General features: G+C 40.7%; 2 protein-coding genes across 5 annotated transcripts in view; one reads left to right on the forward strand and one right to left on the reverse strand.

Moving 5' to 3' along the window:
• Positions 1-8: 8 nt before the first annotated feature.
• IRAG1 (inositol 1,4,5-triphosphate receptor associated 1) overlaps positions 9-21,846 on the forward strand; it is a 176,978-nt gene continuing 155,140 nt past the window's right edge. For 2 of the 4 annotated variants that reach the window (XM_060303505.1, XM_070046143.1), the window contains exon 1: positions 9-109. The gene's annotated coding sequence lies outside the window, so the exon portion shown is untranslated. Of the gene's footprint in view, positions 110-14,081; positions 14,494-17,522; positions 17,569-21,846 lie in introns of those variants that run through there. The other 2 variants (XM_060303504.1, XM_060303506.1) reach the window with 2 other exon arrangements.
• Positions 3,122-7,530, reverse strand: LOC115839440 (large ribosomal subunit protein eL42-like). The gene is made up of 2 exons (XM_060304337.1): positions 7,508-7,530; positions 3,122-3,437 (listed from the first exon to the last, which is right to left on the reverse strand). The coding sequence occupies exons 1-2, from the start codon at positions 7,528-7,530 to the stop codon at positions 3,122-3,124; spliced, it is 339 nt and encodes a 112-aa protein (XP_060160320.1).

Here is a 21,846-nt window from a genome sequence, read left to right on the forward strand (position 1 = left end):
TGCCCCGGAAACTTTCCCCGCGGGAGGGCCTGTCCGATGGGAGGGTTTCTCCTGTGGCTCAGGTTCTCCGACTTTAGGAGGAGCCTTTCAATAGGATAAGTCTTTGCAGGTGAATTTTTAAATTGTGCTTTACCTTGTCATTTATTAAAATAAGGCTTGTTTCTGAAGTAGTAGGACATCTGATCATTAGTAAAACATTTTAGGCTTATAATTTGTCATTATATTTTTCTGGGCAGTTGTTTTATGATCTATGTCATAGTTTCTTCTAGGTGTTTTTTTTTTCCCTTATCCCTTCCCCACCTCTAGGTTTTTTTTTTTTTTTTTTTGCGGTACGCGAGCCTCTCACTGTTGTGGCCTCTCCCGTTGCGGAGCACAGGCTCCGGACGCGCAGGCTCAGCGGCCATGGCTCACGGGCCCAGCCGCTCCGCGGCATGTGGGACCTTCCCGGACCGGGGCACGAACCCGTGTTCCCTGCATCGGCAGGCGGACTCTCAACCACTGCGCCACCAGGGAAGCCCCACCTCTAGGTTTTTGATAAACTTTCATCTTTAAAACATGAGCTTATTTTCAGGAATTTAAAACTATATAAAATGCTCCCTTAGGTAAGAACTGGGAATGTAAAGATTAACAGAACTAATTTGATTGTCAGTAAAAAAAAACTATGATAGAAATCTTAGTTCTGGCAAATTAGAATAACCAGAAAATCCTCCTTCTATAAACACCTAGATATGCTGAATTAAAAAACAACAAGAACAGCGTAGCATAGCATGTCCTTGTAGATACATAGCTGAGAGATCTACTAATCTGAATAACAGAAATTGAAGCCTGTACTAAGACTACCCAGATGGTGGTGGGTACAAGCAGGATTCTGTTTTCTATTACTGCAGGGCATTGAGTTTTAATGCTCTCACAGGGACAGAGTTAGAGGCTTTGGGTTCATGCTAGAAGCCTTAAAAGGCTATTCCCTACGTAAAAGGGGGTAAGGAAAAAAATCCCTAAAGAAAAAAAATCCCACCAATACAGGTAACAGTCTGGCCTCAGGATATAAAAGTTGCAGCTGGTGATGGGAGACGAGTTGGGTGGGAGAGGGGTGGGAGAACTTCCCTGGTGGTCCAGTGGTTAAAACTCCACGCTTCCAAGGGAGGGGGCACGGGTTCGATTCCTGGTCGGGGGAATAGCATCCCACATGCCACCCGTCTCGGCCAAAAAAAAGAGAAGTTGCAACCACGGGTCTGTATATCAGGTACGTTGGGTGTTGGACATTTCCCACGTGGTCTGGGAATTCCCAAGACAAGAAATTAGCACAGGAATTATCCCTAAGTGTGTGGTATCTCTGGCATGTTTGGGCAAGTTACTTAATACTTTTGATTGATTGGTCCTTACTTCCCCTAGTGGAAATTAAATAATGGTGACTAAGAGGTATTGAATATTTACTTGTTTCAGCACTTTACCTGCCAAAACTCATTTAATCTTCAGAACAGCCCTATGACATGGATACAGTAATCTGCCAATGGTGCGAGGCCATGGTGGGTGGTCATATCTGTCTCCTGGGACCGTTATGGAAATAAGATGAGGTGTAAAGTGATAGGCCAATACTCATGTGACTTTACTTTGGAAACTGCAACCAACTCTCTATCCCTTGGAGTTTGCTCACTTCAGATAGGACACACACTCTCAAACTCTTCACTTCCTCTCTTTCTTTTTGTCCCCAAAGGTAGGAAGCACAAGATCCCTCTTATTTTAAGGATTTTATTATTGATCCTGGTTGAAGGAAGGAAAGAAGATGGACTTTGAAGTGGCTTTGAAAGATGGGTAGGATTTGAGTAGGCAGAATGTGGGAAGCGTTTCAAGCAAAATCTTAATGGCAAGAATTACACTCTTTAAAGGCCAGTGACAAATGAATACATCCCAGCATTAAAACTTACCAATTCTTTGACATCCATCATGTGTCTGTCGACAAATATTCAATTAGCAATCAAGTTAAGAAGAAAGAGGATTTTATTTAAGCCAAACTGAGGATGATAACCCACGAGACAGACTCTCAGAAGTTCTGAGAACTGTTCCACCTGTTAGAAGTCGAAGGCACAGTCATATAGCAATACGTTTGCAAGACAAATACATCAAAATGGTACACTGATATTTTACCTAAAGTTCACCAAAGATGCATAGTCCAGATAAACATGTACAAATCGAGCTGTTAAGTCACTATGACCACCTACAGAGTTGGGAAGAAATGTGAATCTTCTGAGAATTTATGTTGCTCGCATCAGAAGAAAGAAAAAAAATTGATGTTTAGTGTCGAGTAGGCATCCCATCTTTGAGGAGCTCTGGTTAACGTGTGATGCAGATGCACACTGCACATTAGGGAGGGAGGGAGGAGGCCCAAATGGACAGAAAGAATTTTATGTTTCTTTAAAATATAAATTTTATTTTATCGTGTCCCATCTCCTCCAGGAAACCTTCCTTGTTAATATCATTCAAGAATCTGTCGCCTGTTCGTCTTATTGTCTCCAAAAATAGCTTGGCATTGAACTATATTCAGTTTGGAAGACAGTATATATCACAGTATACTTATTTATTTATTTTTTTTACATTTAAAAAAATTGAAGTATAGTTGATGTACAATGTTGTGCTAATTTCTGCTGTACACCCAGAGGGGTGGGATAGGGAGGGTGGGAGGGAGGCGCAAGAGGGAGGGGATATGGGGATATATGTATACATATAGCTGATTCACTTTGTTATACAGAAGAAACTAACACAACATTGTAAAGCAATTATATTCCAATAAAGATGTAAAAAAAATTTCTTCTGTACAGCAAAGTGATTCAGTTACACATATATGTACATTTTTAAAAATATTCTTTTCCATTATGGTTTATCACAGAATATTGAATATAGTTCCCTGTGCTGTACAGTAGGACCTTGTTGTTTATCCATTCTATATATAATAGCTTACATCTGCTAATCCCAGCCTCCCACTCCATCCCTCCCCCGACCCCCTCCCCCTTGGCAACCACAAGTCTGTTCTCTAAGTCCGTATATCACAGTATATTTAAAATACCTATTTTTAAAAGTAAACAATCTCAAATTTTTATTCTCTTCGTAATAAAACAAAATAAACTCAGAACTGGGTCACTTGGCCCTTTCTTTTTTTATCTCCTCCCAGCACAAAGTGTTTATTACACCTCTTGATAGCCAGCATTCTCTTAGATCTGCAGTTGGGCTCAACGCATGCAAGCCTCAGCACAATTGTCTTTGTAGTTTTAGCCTTTTTCTGGAAAATCGACTTAATCTGGCCACCATAGCCACTCTGCTTCCTGTCATAATGCCACTTTCCCTTGACCTTCTCATACTGTGTGACTTTGTGGGGTTGGTGCCTGACACACTTCTTGCAGAAAGTCCGGCTGGTTTTAGGAACATTCACCGTGTTTGCAAGACTGCTATCAGCAGGGAAACAAGCTAAAATACCTTTTCTTTTTTTAAAGATTTTAAAAAATATATTTATTTTATTAATTATTATTTATTTTTGGCTGCGTTGGGACTTCGTTGCTGCGCGCGGGCTTTCTCTAGATGCGGCGAGCAGGGGCTACTCTTCGTTGCGGTGCGCAGGCTTCAGTAGTTGTGGCACGAGTGCTCAGTAGTTGTGACTCGCAGGCTCTAGAGTGCAGGCTCAGTAGTTGTGGCGCATGGGCTTAGTTGCTCCGTGGCATGTGGGATTTTCCTGGACCAGGGCTTGAACCTGTGTCTTCTGCATTGGCAGGTGGATTCTTAAGCACTGCACCACCAGGGAAGCCCTAAAATACCTATTTAAAAAAATATATTTTATTTATTTATTTGGTTGTGCTGGGTCTCACTTGTGGCAGGCAGGCTTCTTAGTTGAGGCTCTCCTGCTCCTTAGTTGTGGCATGCATGGGGGATCTAGTTCCCTGACCAAGGATCGAACCTGGGCCCCCTGCATTGGGAGCTCAGAGTCTTAACCACTGCACCACCAGGGAAGTTCCTAAAATACCTGTTTTGAATGTAGTCTTTTCTCCCCTCTGACTTTCCTCAAGGTCAGAATATTTTTCAAATACTCCCCTCTCACAGTGTAAGGAGCCTAGAATTCTCAGTACATAAATAGATTTTGAATTGCTTGATAAAAGCCACAGTTGGAAGCACAGCAAAGGATATTGCTTCCAAAAGCAAACGTACACAAGGAATTTGCATACCATTGCTTTGTGTAGATGAAGCTTTCTGCTTGAGTGTTTAAATAAATATTTTGAAGATATTCTCAGAACTTTGAAAAGTGAAGATTGTTCTTCTCATTCATCCCTAAAAATCATGAGAAGCATTTCAGATTCAAGGAAAGATGGATTATTTTGACTGAGTCATCTTAGATTTTGTATATTAAAAGATGTCTGTTTATAAAATGAGTTTAGAACAGTTTAAAAATACTTTTACCTGATTCTTTGTCCAGATTTGTGTATGTGATAAACATACCACTATATTCTGGGACTTGTTAGGGCAGAGAAAAAATTAATGTGCACTCCAGTGAGAATTCTTTTTACTTACCCTCAGGGTGACTTTCCGCCTAAAGAAGTATGTTATAACAACTTAAGAAATTCTTTTCCAGCTATCCTACCGACTTACCCCCTCTATGAGTGTGGGAAATCAACTCAACTGTGTAGTTTATGATTGGTCAAGTTAGTGGTTTACACAGTGTAACCAAAGTAAGCCAATTTATCAGTGCTTTTTCGCTGAGGGCATGCCAAGGCCCGGTCATACTGAAATATCAATATTTACCCCAGAGTGTAGATGACTCCTGCCAGTGAAGCCTGTTTACGAAGCCTGTTTACATATATATGTAATTTTAAAAGGCATTTGGATCAACATTTCAGCACTATTCTTATTTTAAAATAATTTTATATTATGGTGGGATAAAGGGAAAACTTTTCAAGTTTTGGAGAGATTTCCCATTCTTCTGTTTCAGAGACAGGACTGTTGCTTACAGCAGTGCTTTTCAAACTCTTTAATGTAACAAGCATCACCTGGAGAGCTAGTTAAAACTCAGATTTCTGGGTCCCAATCCCAGTTTCTGATTCAGTAGGTGTGGGGTGAGATGGAGAATTTGCATTTCTAATGAGTTCCTGGTGATGTTGGTGTTCTTGGTCCAGGTACCACACTTAGAGAACCGCTGCTGAGAAACCCTGGGCTTAGAGAATCCTAGAGTTGGACCTCTGAATACTTACATTACGTCAGACACTGTGCAAATCACTTTACATCCATTATATCTAATCCAGATGACAACCTTACAAGTTAGGGACGATTATTCCTATTTTATAGATCGAGGAACTGAGGCTCAGGAAGTTAAGTTATCCAAGATCACACAGCTTGTAAGTGGCAGAGCCAGAATTTGAACTAGGGTTTTCCTGTCTCCAGATGCATGTTACTTCTCTGTTAAAATATGCTTTTTTATCTGGATTAAAGTTCTTCTAGTCCCAGTTTCTTCCTCACATGGGAATAATTTCTCTAACATCCCTGAACCATGGCTCTTTGGCTTTTGCTCAAATCTGTCAGGAAGGGACACTCACTACTTCATGAAGAAAGTCTTGTTGGGGACAGCTAGAGTGATCAGCCACGTGGTTTGCCTGGGACCAAGTGGTCTCCCAGGGTAGGACTTTCAGTTTTAAAACCTACACAGAGCCAGGCAAACCAGAATGACTGGTCACTTTAGGACGGCTAAAGCCATTTCAAATGCTTTGTTATTAGCCCACCTTCTTTTCTATACTTTTCCATTTCTGTTGGAGTTTTGTCTAATTGGGTCTTGTACATGATAGTCCTTCAGATATTTGAAGATGATGATCCTTCCACCAGTCACCAGACTACCTTCATGTCCTTTGACCTTTCTTCACATAACATAGTATATACAGCACTTTCTATGTGTCAGGAACTCTTCTAGAAGTTTTATGTATATTAACCAATTTAATTTTCACAAAAGTCCTATGAGGTATGTACCATTATTATCCCCATTTTACAGATGGGGAAACTGAAGCATAGTTAAGTACTCTGCTCCAGGTCACAGTTTTTAAGAGGCTGAGCCAGGATTTTAACCCACAGAGTATGGCTCCAGAATCCACACTCTTAATCACTACGCTTTACTGCTTTCCACTTAGTCAGTAAGGGTCTACCAAGTACCGACTATGTACTGAAAAAGATACAGAAGAGAGACACGGTCCTTGTCACCATGGAGTGTATGGTCTAGTGGGAGACACACAAGCAACAAGTAATTAAATTAAAAAAATTACAAATTAGGATAAGTGCTATGAAATAAGTAAGTGCTAAGATAGAAAATATTGGTGAAGCAGTTCGGGTCCAGTCAGGAGACAGAAATCACACAGGAGGTTAAATAGAGGAAGTATAACATAAAGAATTATTAATTGTGATAAATGAGTAACCCTATGATGTAAAGACACTTTGGTACCCTAGGGCTGAGGGAGCATATCCAAAGAAGGACAATCCCTTAGGAGGAATTCAGCTTTCATTGGAGAATGTGTGTATAATTGTCAGCTTGGGCTGCCATAACAAAATACCAAGACTGGGAGGCTTAAACAACAGGAATTTATCTCACAGTTCTGGAGGCTGATAAATCCAAGATCAAGGCGCCTGCTGATTAGGTTACCTGGTGAGGGCTTTCTTCCTTGCTTGCAGATTGCCACCTTCTGGCTGTGTCCTCACATCACTGAGGGAGAGGAAAGCAAGCTTTCTGACAAGGCACTAATCGCACCGTAAGGGACCCACCCCCATGACCTTAGCTAACCCTATTTACCTCCCAAAGGCCCCATCTCCACATACCATTGCACTGGGGGTTAGGACTTAATTAATATATGAGTTCTGGGGGGAAGACAAGTCAGTCCATAGCAGTGTGGTTCTACCATGGGATAGCAGAGAAGTTGGCTGATTTGGGTAAACTGGAGCTGTTCTGGAGTCACTGGACAAGCAATAGCCCAGCTTCTGGGATGCAGGAAAGGGCACAGGCCATCAGTGTGGGTGGTCTGGGCCCTGGCTTGGGCAGGAGCCCTTTAGAGAATGTAGGCTGCCCTGAGGCTCAAGTTTTTTTTTTGTTTTTTTAAAATTAATTAATTATATTTTTGGCTAGGTTGGGTCTTCATTGCTGCTTGCAGGCTTTCTCTATTTGTGGTGAGCAGGGGCTACTCTTCGTTGTGGTGTGCGGGCTTTTCATTGTGGTGGCTTCTCGTTGTGGAGCACGGGCTCTAGGCGTGTGGGCTTCAGTAGTTGTGGCACACGGGCTCAGTAGTTGTGGCTCACGGGCTCTAGAGTGCAGGCTCAGTAGTTGTGGCGCATGGGCTTAGTCGCTCTGTGGCATGTGGGATCTTCCCAAACAAGGGCTCAAACCCGTGTCCCCTTCATTGGCAGACAGATTCTTAACCACTGCACCACCAGGGAAGTCCCTCAAGTTTTTGAGTTTTGTGAAAAGGTTATCCTACGAAGGCCGAGGCAGCAGGGTTACAGAGGGACAGCGCTCTTGGCCATGGCTGGGGCAGGCTCTAGCCTATGTCCTCACATCCACCCCTCCAACCCTGGAAAATGGCATGAAAGCCCCTTGCTAATGCAGCATCCCTCCAGTGCATTCGATTAAGAAAGTGTTCACATCTCGCTCACTGTAAAGGAGACACACTTAAAGGAATTCTGTTGTTTATCACAGAACATATATTGAAAGGGGCATTCATAGCTGAGACCATAATTTCATTACAAACAGTTGAGTGGCAAATTAAAAAAAATGTTAAAATATAATATAAATCCAAGGTAAAAGTTTTCAAGTCCTTTAACTTTACTCCAGAGAAGTACAAAATGAAAAGGGAAAATCTCACTCCTTCCCTTCCCATCTCATTTTCTCTCTCCAAAGGTAAAAAGCAAAACCTGTGATTCCTTCCAGGAAAAAAAAATACACTTACCCATATATGTGTCAATGCTATAAATTATACAAAGGGGATCATTTTCCTGTACAGCATGCTTTCAAGAATAAAAGAGAATTAATAAAGTTAATTAAAATTAAATTATTAACAATAATGTATTAAAAGTCTTTCCCCATTGGCATGTCCAGATCACCCTTATTCTCTCTAATCTCTGCACATAATTGCATCATGTAAATGACAGATGATTTTTTTCTTCCAGTTGTATAGAGATAAGTGACATACAGCGCTATATAAGTTTAAGGTGTACAGCATAATCATTTGATTTACATATATCATGAAGTGATTATCACAATAAGTTTAGGGAACATCCATCATCTCATACAGATACAAAATTAAAGAAATAGAAAAAAACACTTTTTTTTCTTGAGATGAGAACTCAGGATTCACTCTCTTAACAACTTTCATATAAAACATACAGCAGTGTTAACTATATTTACGATGTTGTACATTACATCCCTAGTACTTACTTACCTTATAACTGGAGGTTTGTACCTTTTGACTGCCTTCATCCAATTCCCCCTCCGCCCAACCCTTGCCTCTGGTAACCACAGATCTGATCTTTTTTTCTATGAGTTTTAAAATTTGTTTGTTTGTTTTTGAAGTATAATTTTTTTTACATCTTTATTGGAGTATAATTGCTTTACAATGGTGTGTTAGTTTCTGCTTTATAACAAAATGAATTAGTTATATATATACATAATTGACTTCTACACTATGTTATTTCCTGTTACACAACTTAGAGATTTAATATTTCTATATATTCCACACTGATCACCACAATAAGTCTAGTTACAATATGTCACTATACAAAGATATTACATAGTTATTGACTATATTCCCGCCAATGTACATTTCATACTTGTGGCATTTATTTTGCAGCTGGAAGTTTGTACCTCTTAATCTCTCTCACCTATTTCTTTCCTTCTCCTACTCCTCCCCTCTGGCAACCACCTGTTTGTTCTCTGTATCTGTAACTCTGTTTCTGCTTTGTTATATTTGTGTATTTGTTTTATTTTGTTAGATTCCACATATAAGTGGAACCATACAGTATATGTCTCTGTCTGACTTATTTCACTTAGCATAGTACCCTCCATGTCCATCCATGTTGTTGCAAATGGCAAAATTTCATTCCTTTTAATGCCTGAGTAGTATTCCATTATATACGTGCCACATCTTCTTTATCCAGTCATCTACTGATGGACACTTAGGTTGCTTCCATATCTTTGCTATTGTAAATAATGCTGCAATGAACATACAGGTGCATTTTTTTTTGAATTAGTGTTTTTGTTCTCTTCAGATAAATACTCAGGAGTGGAACTGCTGGGTCATATGGTAGTTCTATTTTTTTCCATATTCTTTTCCATATTAGCTGAACCAATTTGCATTCCCAACAGTGCAAGAGAGTTCACTTTTCTCCACACGCTCACCAACATTTGTTATTTGTAATCTTTTTGATAATAGCCATTCTGACAGATGTGAGGTAGTATCTCATTGTGGTTTTGCTTTGATTTCCCTGATGATTAGTGATGCTGAGCATCTTTTCATGTGCATGTTGGCCATCTGTATGTCTTTCTTGGAAAAACATCTATTCAGGTTTTCTGCCCATTTTAAAAAATCCGGCTGTTTGTTTTTTTGATGTAGAGTTATGTGAGTTCTTTGTCTATTTTGGATATTAACCTCTTATTGGACAAATAGTTTGCAAATATATTCTCCCATTCTGTAGGTGGCCTTTTCCTTTTGTTGATAGTTTTCTTCACTGTGCAAAAGCTGTTTAGTTTGATATAGTCCCATTTGTTTATTTTTGCTTTTGTTTCCCTTGCCTGAGGAGACGTATCCAAAAAAGTTACAAAGACCAATGTCAAAGAGCATACTGCCTAGGTTTTCTTCTAGAAGTTTTATGACTCCAGGGCTTATATTTAAGTCTTTAATTCATTTTGAGTTTGTTTTAGTGTATGGTGTGAGAGAGTAGTCACAGTTTGATTCTTCTGCATGTAGTTGTCCAGTTTTCCCAGCACCATTTATTGAGACTATCTTTTGCCGGTTGTATATTCTTGCCTCCTTTGTTGTAATTAATTGACCATAAGTTGTGGGTTTATTTCCGGACTCTTTACTCTGTTACATCGGTCTATGTGTCTGTTTTTGTGCCAGTACCATAATGTATTTTTTTTAAATGTTATTTATTTTTTATTGAGGTACAGTTGATATTAGTTTCAGGTATACAACATAGTGATTCAAAAATTTTATAGATTATACCCCATTTACAATTATTATAGAATATTAGCCACATTTCCTGTTCTGTACAATATATCTTTCTAGCTTACTTACTTTATACATAGGATTTTGTACCTCTTAATCTTCTACACCTATCTTGCCCATCCCCCCTTCCTTCTCCCAACTCATAACCACTAGTTTGTTCTCTATATTGGTGAATCTGTTACTGTTTTGTTATATTCATTCCTTTGTTGTATCTTTTAGATTCCACATGTAAGTGATAACATACAGTATTTGTCTTTGTGACTTATTTCACTAAGAATAATACCCTCCAGGTCCATCCATGTTGTTGCAAATGGCAGAATTTCATTATTATTCATGGCTGAGTAGTATTCCATTGTATGTATATGTGTGTGTGTGTATATATGTATCACATCTTCTTTATCCAATCATCTGTTGATGGGCACTTAGGTTGCTTCCATATCTTGGCTGTTGCAAATAATGGTGCTTTTAACATATGGGTGCATGTATCTTTTCAAATTAGTGTTTTCATTTGCTTCGGAGATATACCCAGGAGTAGAATTGCTGGATGATATGATAGTTCTATTTTTAGTTTTTTGAGGAAACTCCATACTGTTTTCCACAGTGGCTGTACCAATTTGTATTCCCACCAACAGTGCAAGAGGGTTTCCTTTCCTCTGCACCCTCACCAACATTTATTTGTAATGTTTTTGATGATAGCCATTCTGACAGGTGTGAAGTGATATCTCATTGGGGTTTTGATTTGCATTTCCCTGATGATTAGCAATGTTGAGTGTCTTTTCATGTGCCTTTGGTCATCTGTAGGTCTTCTTTAGAAAAATGTCTATTCAGTTCTTCTGCCCATTTTTTAATCAGGTTTATTTATTTTATATTGAGTTGCATGAGCTATTTATATACTTTGGATAGTAACTCCTTATTGGTCATATTATTTGAAAATATTTTCTCATTCAATAGGTTGTCTTTTCATTTTGTTGATGGTTTCCTTTGCTGTGCAAAAGCTTTTAAATTTAATTAGGTCCCATTTGTTTATTTTTGCTTTTGTTTCCTTTGCCTTAGGAGAGAGATCCAAAAAAACTTGCTATGATTTATGTCAAAGAATGTTCTGCCTATATTTTCCTCTGGGAGTTTTATGGTATCCAGTCTTACACCTAGGTCTTTAACCTATTTTGAGTTTATTTTTGTATATGGTGTGAGAAAATGTTCTAATTTCATTCTTTTCCATGTAGCTGTCCTGTTTTCCCAGCACCACTTATTGAAGAGACTGTTTTTTCTTCATTGTATCTTCTTGCCTCCTTTGTTGTAGATTAATTGACCATAAGTGCATGGGTTTATTTCTGGACTTTTTATTCTGTTCCATTGATTTCTGTGTCTGCTTTTGTGCCAGTACTACACAGTTTTGATGACTGTGACTGTGTAGTATAGTCTGAAGTGAAGGTGATTGTGATTGTTGTCTATTTGGGTTCTTTTGTGTTTCCATACAAGTTTTTAAATTATTTGTTCTAGTTTTGTGAAAAATGCCATTGGTATTTTGATGTGGATTGCACTGAATCTGTAGATTGCCTTGGGTAGTGTGGTTATTTTAACAATATTAATTCTTCCAATCCATGAACATGGTGTATCTTTCCATCTGTTGGTGTCATCTTCAATTTCTTTCATGAGTGTCTTATAGCTTTCTGAATACAGTCCTTTTACCTCCTCGGTTAGATTTATTCCTAGGTATTTTATTCTTTTTGATGGGTTTGTAAAGGGGACTGTTTTCTTAATTTCTCTTTCTGATAGTGTATTGTTAGTATAGACATGCAACAGTTTCTATATATAATAATTTTGTATCCTGCAACTTCACAGAATTCATCTATGAGCTCTAGTAGTTTTTCCATGGCATCTTTGGGATTTTCTATGTATGGAATCATAGATGATGGATAATTTATTTCACTTTTAATGGACACTTTGGGTTTTGCTTTTATAAAAATTCTGCCAGAAAGATAACTGTACATATGTGACTGAATTTTTGTAGGTATAACCATATTTTTTGCTATATGAAAAGACATGTGCCTTTTAAATTTTTGTATTTATCAGATTTACCTGTAGTAAGAAATTGCATCAATTTGTACCCCCCTCCCATCAAAAGTGGATGAGAGGATTAATTTCTTCACATCCCTGCCAGCATCAGAGAAGCCTTGTACCAGTTTGATAAGTGAAAAAAAAAATGTTTTCTTACCATTTTGATTTGCATTTCTTTAAGTATACATGAGTGAGAGCATCTTTCTGCATGTTTATCATCCTTTGAATTTGCTTTTCTATGATCTCTTTCTATCCTTTGCACACTTTTCTGTTGGGCTTTTAAATATATATATATATATATTCATTTATATCAGTTCTATTTAAGTTAAGGAAAAGAGCTCTTTGACAAATATGTTTTAAATTTGTTTTCCCTGTTTTGGAACCTAGCCTTTCATTTAAGTTTCAGTTTTTGTTGTTGTTTTCCTTTTTTTTCATACCAAAGTTACATTGCTACCTAGACAAGTTGACTAACTTTTCCCCTTCTGGCTTCTGGATTTCATAGCCTTCTCAGAAAAGCCTCTTTCTTAGATTAGTATTTAGTTAACCCCCTTTTTAGAGATATTTTATGATTTATTTTTTACAGTTCATATTTGATCTATCTGGAATTGACTTGGGTGTAAGGAGTGAGATAAGAACCCAGCTTTGTTCTTATCTCAGTAGGTACTGACTAGTTGTGCTACCACTACTTACTTTTATTTTATTTACTCTTTTCCCCAATGATTTGAAATCTCACCTTTCCACCTTTACAGTAAATTCCCTTGTGCGTTAGAGTCTATTTCTTATTTTTCTTTGGTTTCATTAATTTCTTCTCATATCAAACTGCTTTATTAATTGAAGTTTCAAAATATGTTTTGATATCAGATAGAACTAAAAGTGGACATGTTTTGGATGGGGAAGACAGAGAAGGTCTTGCTGATGGGTGACATTTAGGCTGACATTTGAAGAATAAGAAGTAACCAGTTTCATGGAGACGAAGGTAGGAGCATTCGAGGTAGAGGGAGCTGCATATCCAAAGGTTGGGAGACAGAAAACAGCTTGCCTTATTTGCAGAAGCTAAAAAAAGACAAGTGTGGTGAGCACATGAAAACACAGGAGAGAAGGACACAAGATGGAGTGGAAAGATAGGCCAGATTTTGTAGGGACAGCTTGGTTTTGTCCTAAATACAAATGGAAGCACTTAATGGATTTGAAGTAGGAAAGTGACATGTTCCAACTTCTCGATGTATAACATTGTCACTCTGGCTGTTACGTGGAGATGGGCAGGAGGAGAACAAAAGTTGCAGTGAGGAAGAGTTGCTTCCTCTTCATCCAAGTAGCTTCTCCTTGTTATATTTTATCCCAGCATCTTATTTATTCCTTTTTGGGATAGTTTCTTTCTTATTCCTTTTTGTGTCCTTAGTGCCAGCACGGAGTCTAGCAAACAGCATGCAATAAACATTTGAATCATGTATGAATGAAAAAGTAAGTTCTTTCAATTTTCACCCTGGCCCTGGGGAATGAGAGTTTTAAATCCCTTACAGCTTTAAAAAGATTAATTAAGCATCTGAGAAGCGATGGGTGGGTTAAAATATTGGTGAGTTATGTTCCAGCGGCCAGACCAAAGGGGGACTCTGAAAGAGTTGGGGAAGAGTCCCGTAGTCCCGGGGTGCTGGTGAACTCCAGGGCTGTGTAAGCAAAACCCCAGTAGAGGGCAGTAGAGGGCTGCACAGGACTGGTTCCGCCCGATTGGCCAGGGCCCAGGCGAGGGCAGGGAAGGGGACAGGGACGGGAAAGGGGAAGGGGAGGGGCTGGACAGCAGGCCAGGCAGCTAGAACCCGCACCAGACTAGGGGTTGGGGAGCAGGTGACCTTCTGGTCTCTCGTCGGAGTCTAAAGTGCGCTGATGGAGAGCATGAGGCCACCTTTCTGTGTTTAGATCGTGCTGCTTCTTAGCTTGCAGAGTATAATGAAGCTGTTTTACTGTGGGCCCCTTGCTGCTGGGAAGGGCAGTCTCCTGGAACAGTGATGGGAGGAGGGAGAGAGGAGGGGGTGGGGAGGAAGGGCCCTGAGGTGAAATGGTGAGCACAGATGGGAGTTTTGGCCTTGGCTGCGAGGGAACATGTTTCTTGGAGACTGTTCTGCAAAGCAGGGAGTGAGACGGTGTCCCTAAGTCACAGCCAGGAGCTGGAAAGAGTCAAAGGCGGACAGCGCTTTGCGGAAAACAGGAGGTAATTATTGGCTCCGCAATGTACGTTGTAAGAAACAACTTTGAATGTTTCTTATGCTCTCTGAATTGATTTCCGTTCTGTTCGTTTTTGTTAGTATAGTTGTTTTAAAAATTTCCAACCTCTCATCTGTGCTTAGGGGAAAAGGATTTTGTACACACATTGGCCAGAGGGTTAAAAGGGGAGCACAGTGCCCCCTAGTGGCCATCAAGGTGATAGCAGCAGAGATCAGAGTGAAAGGCCCCAAACAGAAGCGACACTTAATTTGGACACTTGTTCTTCTCAGCACACACACACATTTCACATACACACATATACACACAATCACATAGCATAGTACGGTTTTAAAATTTTTCCAGTTTTATTGAGATATGATTGACATCCAGCACTGTATAAGTTTAAGGTGCACAGCGTAATGATTTGACCTGTGTACATTGCAAAATGATTACCAAGCACACCTACACTTATATACACACATCTCACACACATTCTCACACAGACACATCACATACACATAGCACACTCATACTTTACACACACTGGCATATCACACATACAGGATGACACACACGCACACTGATAAAGGGTTTTGTAGCAGATAATACGGTTGCCCACCAGTAGCTATCCCACCGTGTATAACTACAATGTGGTTTAAGTCAAGGATCAAGTCAACTTTTGGTTTTGGGGTAGGTTCCAACTGACCTAAGTCATCAACATAATATCAACCCCCTTGGCATAGGAGTGGGCATGTGACCACATCGATCCATTAGCTGTGAATGAGGAAGCATGTCGCCCTGGAAGCTGCCAGGAGCCATCCTGCTACCCCAAGAGGCCAGTTTGGAAAGAGCTGATGGGGGTGAGGGGGGAGGGGAGAGACTCAGGCAAGCAGGTGTAGCCTGCTAAACATTGGGAGCCTCTGAACAACCCAGTGCTAGAAGCTCACCCTGCCTCTGAACTTTAGGCTTTGGGGACAAATAAGTTGCCTGGTATTTAATGCCTTCAGGTTGGGTTTTCTGTTTCTTAGATCAGAAAACCTCAGAACAGATCGAGTCCTCCCGGAAGTCATGTGTGGAGGGGCCCAGCTCTGCTTTAAGAAGGAGGACTGTTCCTTTCTACCCCTCCTTTGACCTCTTGGTCCTCAAAGTGATTATGATGGACCCGGCACAGTTCTTGGAAATTTTCATGGATAACAGAGAAGAAAATAGTATTTAAAACCAAGCCTCTTTGGCTTCGAAGGAAAGTGACACAATTCCGATTTGTGCAGAAATAAATCTCTAGATGGATCTTGTCCCTGGCAGAGGCTGAAATAAGATTCAAGCCAGTGTTTTTGAATTTCAAAGGACAGGCAACCTTGGCTGACAACACAGATTTTGTATACGCAGTTGGCCCTCTGAATCTGCTGGGTTTCGCAGCTGCTTCGTCTATTTTTTTTAAATGAATTTTTTATTGGAGTATAGTTGCTTTACAATGTTGTGTTAGTTTCTGCTGTACAGCAAAGTGAATCAGCTATATGTATATATATATATCCCCTCTTTTTTGGATTTCCTTCCCGTTTAGGTCACCACAGAGCACTGAGTAGAGTTCCCTGTGCTATACTACTATAACTAATGAGTAGTTTCTCATTAGTTAGCTATTTTATACATAGTATCAATAGTGTATACATGTCAATCCCAATCTCCCAATTCATCCCACCCCTTCCCCCTTCCTTCCATACATTTGTTCTCTACATCTGTGTCTCTATTTCTGCTTTGCAAATAAGATCACCTACCATTTTTCTAGATTCCACATATATGAGTTAATGTATGATATTTGTTTTTCTCTTTCTGACTTACTTCACTCTGTATGTCAGTCTCTAGGCCCATCCACATCTCTGCAAATGACCCAATTTCGTTCCTTTTTATGGCTAATATTCCACTGTATATATGTACCACATCTTCTTTCTCCACTTCTCTGTTGATGGACATTTAGGTTGCTTCCACATCCTGGCTATTGTAAATAGAGCTGCAATGAACATTGTGGTACATGACTCTTTTTGAATTATGGTTTTCTCAGGGTGTATGCCCAGTAGTGGGATTGCTGGGTTGAATGGTAGCTCTATTTTTAGTTTTTTAAGGAACCTCTGTACAGTTCTCCATAGTGACTATCAATTTACATTCCCACGAACAGTGCAAGAGGGTTCCCTCTTCTCCACACCCTATCCAGCATTTATTGTTTGTAGATTTTTTGATGACAGCCATTCTGACCAGTGTGAGGTGACACCTCTTTGTAGTTTTGATTTGCATTTCTCTAATAATTAGTGATGTTGAGCATCTTTTCATGTGCCTCTTGTCCATCTCTGTGTCTTCTTTGGAGAAATGTCTATTTAGGTCTTCCTCCCATTTTTGGGTTGAGTTGTCTGTTTTTTTGATATTGAGCTGCATAAGCTGTTTGTATATTTTGGAGATTAATCCCTTGTCAATTACTTCATTTGCAAATATTTTCTCCCATTCTGAGGGTTGTCTTTTCTTCTTGTTTATGGTTTCCTTTGCTGTGCGAAAGCTGTTAAGTTTAATTAGGTCCCATTTGTTTATTTTTGTTTCTATTTTCATTACTCTAGGAGGTGGGTCAAAAAAGATCTTGCTGTGGTTTATGTCAGAGTGTTCTGCCTGTGTTTTCCTCTAGGAGTTTTGTAGTGTCTGGCCTTATACCTTTGGTATAATCTATGACAAAGGAGGCAAGAATATACAATGGAGAAAAGACAGTCTCTTCAATAAGTGGTGCTGGGAAAACTGGACAGCTACATGTAAAGGAATGAAATTAGAACACTCCCTAACACCATACACAAAAATAAACTCAAAATGCATTAAAGACCTAAATGGGTTTCACAGCTTCTGATTCAACCAACCACTCAGTACTAGGTTAGATGAATCCATGGATGAAAAACCCACGGATACGGAGGGCCCACTGTACCCATTTTATATAAGCGACTTGAACATGCGTGGATTTTGGCGTCCGAGGAAGCTCCTGGAACTGATTCTCTGCGGATGCTGAGGAAGGACTGTATACGTACTCATTTAAACCCTTTAACCACCCTACAAGGTGAGGATCACTTATCCCATTTTACAGATAATGAATCAGGCTCAAAGAGGGTGTCACGTGCTCAGTGTCAAACAGCTACGTAGCGGTGGCACTGGGCTTTCAACCCAGGGCCCTTTGGCTGGAAAGCTCTCGGTCTCCCTTCCAGGGCAGCATACCACCTACCACACCGCTGGCCGCCTCCTGTGTGTGATTTGGTCTGGGTGGGCCTCTTGGGGCGGCGGCTGCAAAGAGGTAAGAGGAAAGTTATCCTTGTACGTTTATTTAACGTTTCATGGGGGCAGTGGTAGGAATGGGGAAGATAGAGAGCCTCTTACACCAGGGTTCTGATCGTGCTGGGAAGGAGCCTGAAATGGACCTTGAAAAGTCAGCCTCTGCCAGGGAGGCAGTGTGGTGTGGTGCTGGCCACCCAGCCTCGGAGCCCTACTGGACCTGGGGTCAGGTCTCAGGGTCACTGATGTGTTAGCTCTGTGACTTGGTAAGTCACAGACTGTGACTTTAACCCGTTGAAGTCTGAGTTTCATCCCTAATAATTAGACCTACCCCCTAGGGTCTTCATGTGGATTAAATAAGAAACCATGGGGCTTCCCTGGTGGCACAGTGGTTAAGCATCCACCTGCCAACGCAGGGGACATGGGTTCAAGCCCTGGTCCAGGAAGATCCCACATGCCTCAGAGCAACTAAGCCCGTGTGCCACACACCACAACTACTGAGCCTGTGATCTAGAGCCCGCGAGCCACAGCTACTGAGCCCACGAGCCACAACTACTGAGCCCACGTGCCACAACTACTGAAGCCTGCGCGCCTAGGGCCCGTGCTCCACAACAAGAGAAGCCATCGCAATGAGAAGTCCATGCACCACAATGAAGAGTAGCCCCTGCTCGCCGCAACTAGAGAAAGCCTGCACTCAGCAATGAAGACCGAACACAGCCAAAAATAAATAAGTAAATAAATAAAAATTTTTAAAAAAGAAAAAGGAACCACAAGTAAAGTACCATACTGAGCACAATGCCTGGTGCCCCACCCCCTCCGCCACCAATGGCAGATGTTATACTATATTAAACACATAGCGCTCCTGCAGATTTGGGCAGGTATTCTAAAGGCCCCTTCTCATCCAAATGGTAATCCTCAAACACTGTTATAAAGAGAAGGCAGAGAAAGGCAGCTCGTGCACAATGCTTTTCTTTTTTTTTTAAATTAAAAATGTTTTAATTGTGGTAAGATACACATGACATAAAATCTACCATCTTAACTCTTTTTAAGTGTACAGTTCAGTAGTGGTAAGTTCATTCATATTGTTGTATAAAAAAATCTCCAGAATTCTTTTCATCTTGCAAAACTGAAACTCTATACCCATTAAATTCTCCATTCTCCCCATCCCCTAGCCCCGAATCAACATTCTACTTCCTGTCTTTATGAATTTGATTAGGTGAGTGGAATCAAACAATTTGTTTTTTTGTGACTGGCATATGTCACTTAGCCTAGTGTTCTCAAGGTTCATCCATGTTGCAGCATGTTCAGAATTTCCTACCTTTTAAAGGCTGAATAATATTCCACTGTATGTATATATTTTGTTTATCCATCAGTGGGTACTTGGGTTGCTTCCACCTTTGGGCTACTGTGAGTAATGCTGCTATGAACATGGCAGTATAAATATCTCCTCAAGACCCTGCTTTCAATTCTTTTGTGTATATACTCAGAAATGGAGTTGCTGGATCATACAATAATTCTATTTGTAATTTTTTGAGAAACCATGATGTTGTTTTCCATAGTGGCTGCAGCATTTCACCTTCCTACCAGCAGTGCACAAGGCTTCCAATTTCTCTACGTCCTTGCCAACATGTATTATTTTCTGGTGGCTTTTTTGTTATTTGTTTTTTTTAAGGTAACCATCCTAATGGGTGTGAAGTGGTGTCTCACTGTGGTTTTGATTTGCATTTCCCTAATGATTAGTGATATTGAGCCTCTTTCCATGTGATTGTTGGCCATTTATGTATCTTCTTTGCATAAATATCTACTCAAGTCCTTTGCCCATTTTAAAATCAGGTTGTTTATTTTTTTGTCATTGAGTTGTACGAGTTCTTTATATATTCTGGTTATTAACTCTTCATTAGATAGTATATGATTTATAAATATTTTCTCCCATTCTGTGGGTTGCTTTTTCACTCTGTTGATTGTGTCCTTTGATGCACAGAAGTTTTAAATTTTAATATAGTCTAATTTATTCATTCTTACCACAATGCTTTTCTTCCTTTTTCTCCCTTTGGGAGTATGTTGGTGGAAAGTGGGGTGAGCTTAGCCATATTCTACCTCTTTCATTGCCTATTGGTGTGAAAAAGGAGAAGGAACTCCTTACTCCATAAGACAAAAGAGCAGCATCCCTCATGAGACTTCAGCACAGAGGGATTTAAATACAGCTGTTTATTTTCTACTTAGTTTTTTAAAAATTGAGGTATAGTTTTTTTAATACATTTATTTATTTATGTATTTTTGGCTGTGTTGGGTCTTCATTGCTGCGCGCAGGCTTTCTCTAGTTGCGGTGAGCAGGGGCTACTCTTTGTTGTGGTGCACGGGCTTCTCATTGCAGTGGCTTCTGTTGTTGAGGAGCACAGGCTCTAGGCGCTTGGGTTTCAGTAGTTGTGGCACATGGGCTCAGTAGTTGTGGTGCATGGGCTTAGTTGCTCTGCGGCAGGTAGGATCTTCCCGGACCAGGGATTGAACCTATGTCCCCTGCATTGGCAGGCAGATTCTTAACCACTGCGCCACCAGGGAAGTCCCGAGGTATAGTTGATGTACAATATTATGCAAGTTTCAGGTATAAAACATAGTGATTCACAATTTTTAAAAATATTTATTTATTTATTTAATTTATTTTGGCTGAGCCGGGTCTTAGTTGCAGCACACAGGATCTTCGTTGTGGCAAGCGAGCTCCTTAGTTGCAGCATGCGGACTCTTAGTTGTGGCAGGTGGACTTCTTAGTTGTGGCATGAGGACTTCTTAGTTGCGGCATGCATGTGGGATCTAGTTCCCAGACCAGGGATCGAAACTGGGCCCCCTGCATTGGGAGCTTGCAGTCTTAACCACTGTGCCACCAGGGAAGTCCCTGATTCACACTTTTTAAAGGTTATATTCCATTTATAGTTATTGTAAAATGTTGGCTATATTCCTTGTGTTGTACAATATGTCATTATAGTTTATTTATGTTATATGTAGGAAGGGCAAGATAAGGGTGGGGGTTAAGAGGTACAAAATAAATCAGTTTATTGAAGACTCCTGGATTCGGGAAGCTGGGCCTAGAAATGTTGGCTTTCAGACAGCCTGGTGCCCCCTCTGACATCTGGCCTAGGAATCAAGCTGGAGGTGGCAGGAAATCTCACCACGATGTCCAGCCAGGACCTGTTTCCAGATTGTCAAGGCTGGGGAAGGAGTGCAGGTTAGTATCCCCTGGGAGCTGGCTGGAGCTAAGATGAGGCAGGCAAGAGACCAAGTGCACAAATATTTAAGGAGACACTCACTCCAGGTGCTGACCTTGCACTTGCATCAGCCATAGAGGGAGTACCTCCTTCTACTTTGTGCCCCTGGAGCCCCGTTGCCTCATTCCAGTCCTGGCTCTGCCTGGGGGCAAGGATAAGGGCACACAAGTGTGTGTGACCCACATTACAAGGATGAGTGCTCGGATCAGACCACCTGTTGGGCAGGCCCAGTGGATCCTGACTGTAATGGACTCTCGGATGTCTTTCCTTGGATGGATGATCAGACCTCAAGGTATGAGGCAGAAGAGATCTGGGTGGACGCCAGGCAGAGGCCATACTTCTGCTGCCCCTGTTCTTTCTGCTGGCATTGCAGTTGAGGGACTGACTGAGCTCTCTCTGGTGGCGTGAGCAGGCATCCCGGTGTCCTGTCTCTAGCCTCATGGATGTTGGGAGGCCAGGATCATGCATTTTGCTGGTGACCTTGTGGCAGGAGCACTGGTGGTTTTGGAGCGAGCAGCTTCCCTGGTGGCCCAGATCTTCTTTGGGAGGCTTTTCTGAAAGCTCAACCTAAAGTCTTTTCTACATTTCTCCTAGTAGTTCTGTAAGACACTTAATATCCTGTCATAAATCCCTTCTTACCTAACCTAGCTGGAGTGGATTTTGTTCTCTTCAACTCACCCATACAAATGGGATGGAGAGACTTTTATTGCTGAATTCCTCTTAGAGAAGTCACTGCGTGTGTGCTTTGGAAGGATGCCTTGATCCGTCCTTGGAGAGAGGGTTCTTCTCCTTCCCCACCAACCCTCACC

Source organism: Globicephala melas, chromosome 8 (assembly GCF_963455315.2).
Source record: "Globicephala melas chromosome 8, mGloMel1.2, whole genome shotgun sequence".
In the NCBI taxonomy this organism is placed as follows: Eukaryota; Metazoa; Chordata; class Mammalia; order Artiodactyla; family Delphinidae; genus Globicephala; species Globicephala melas.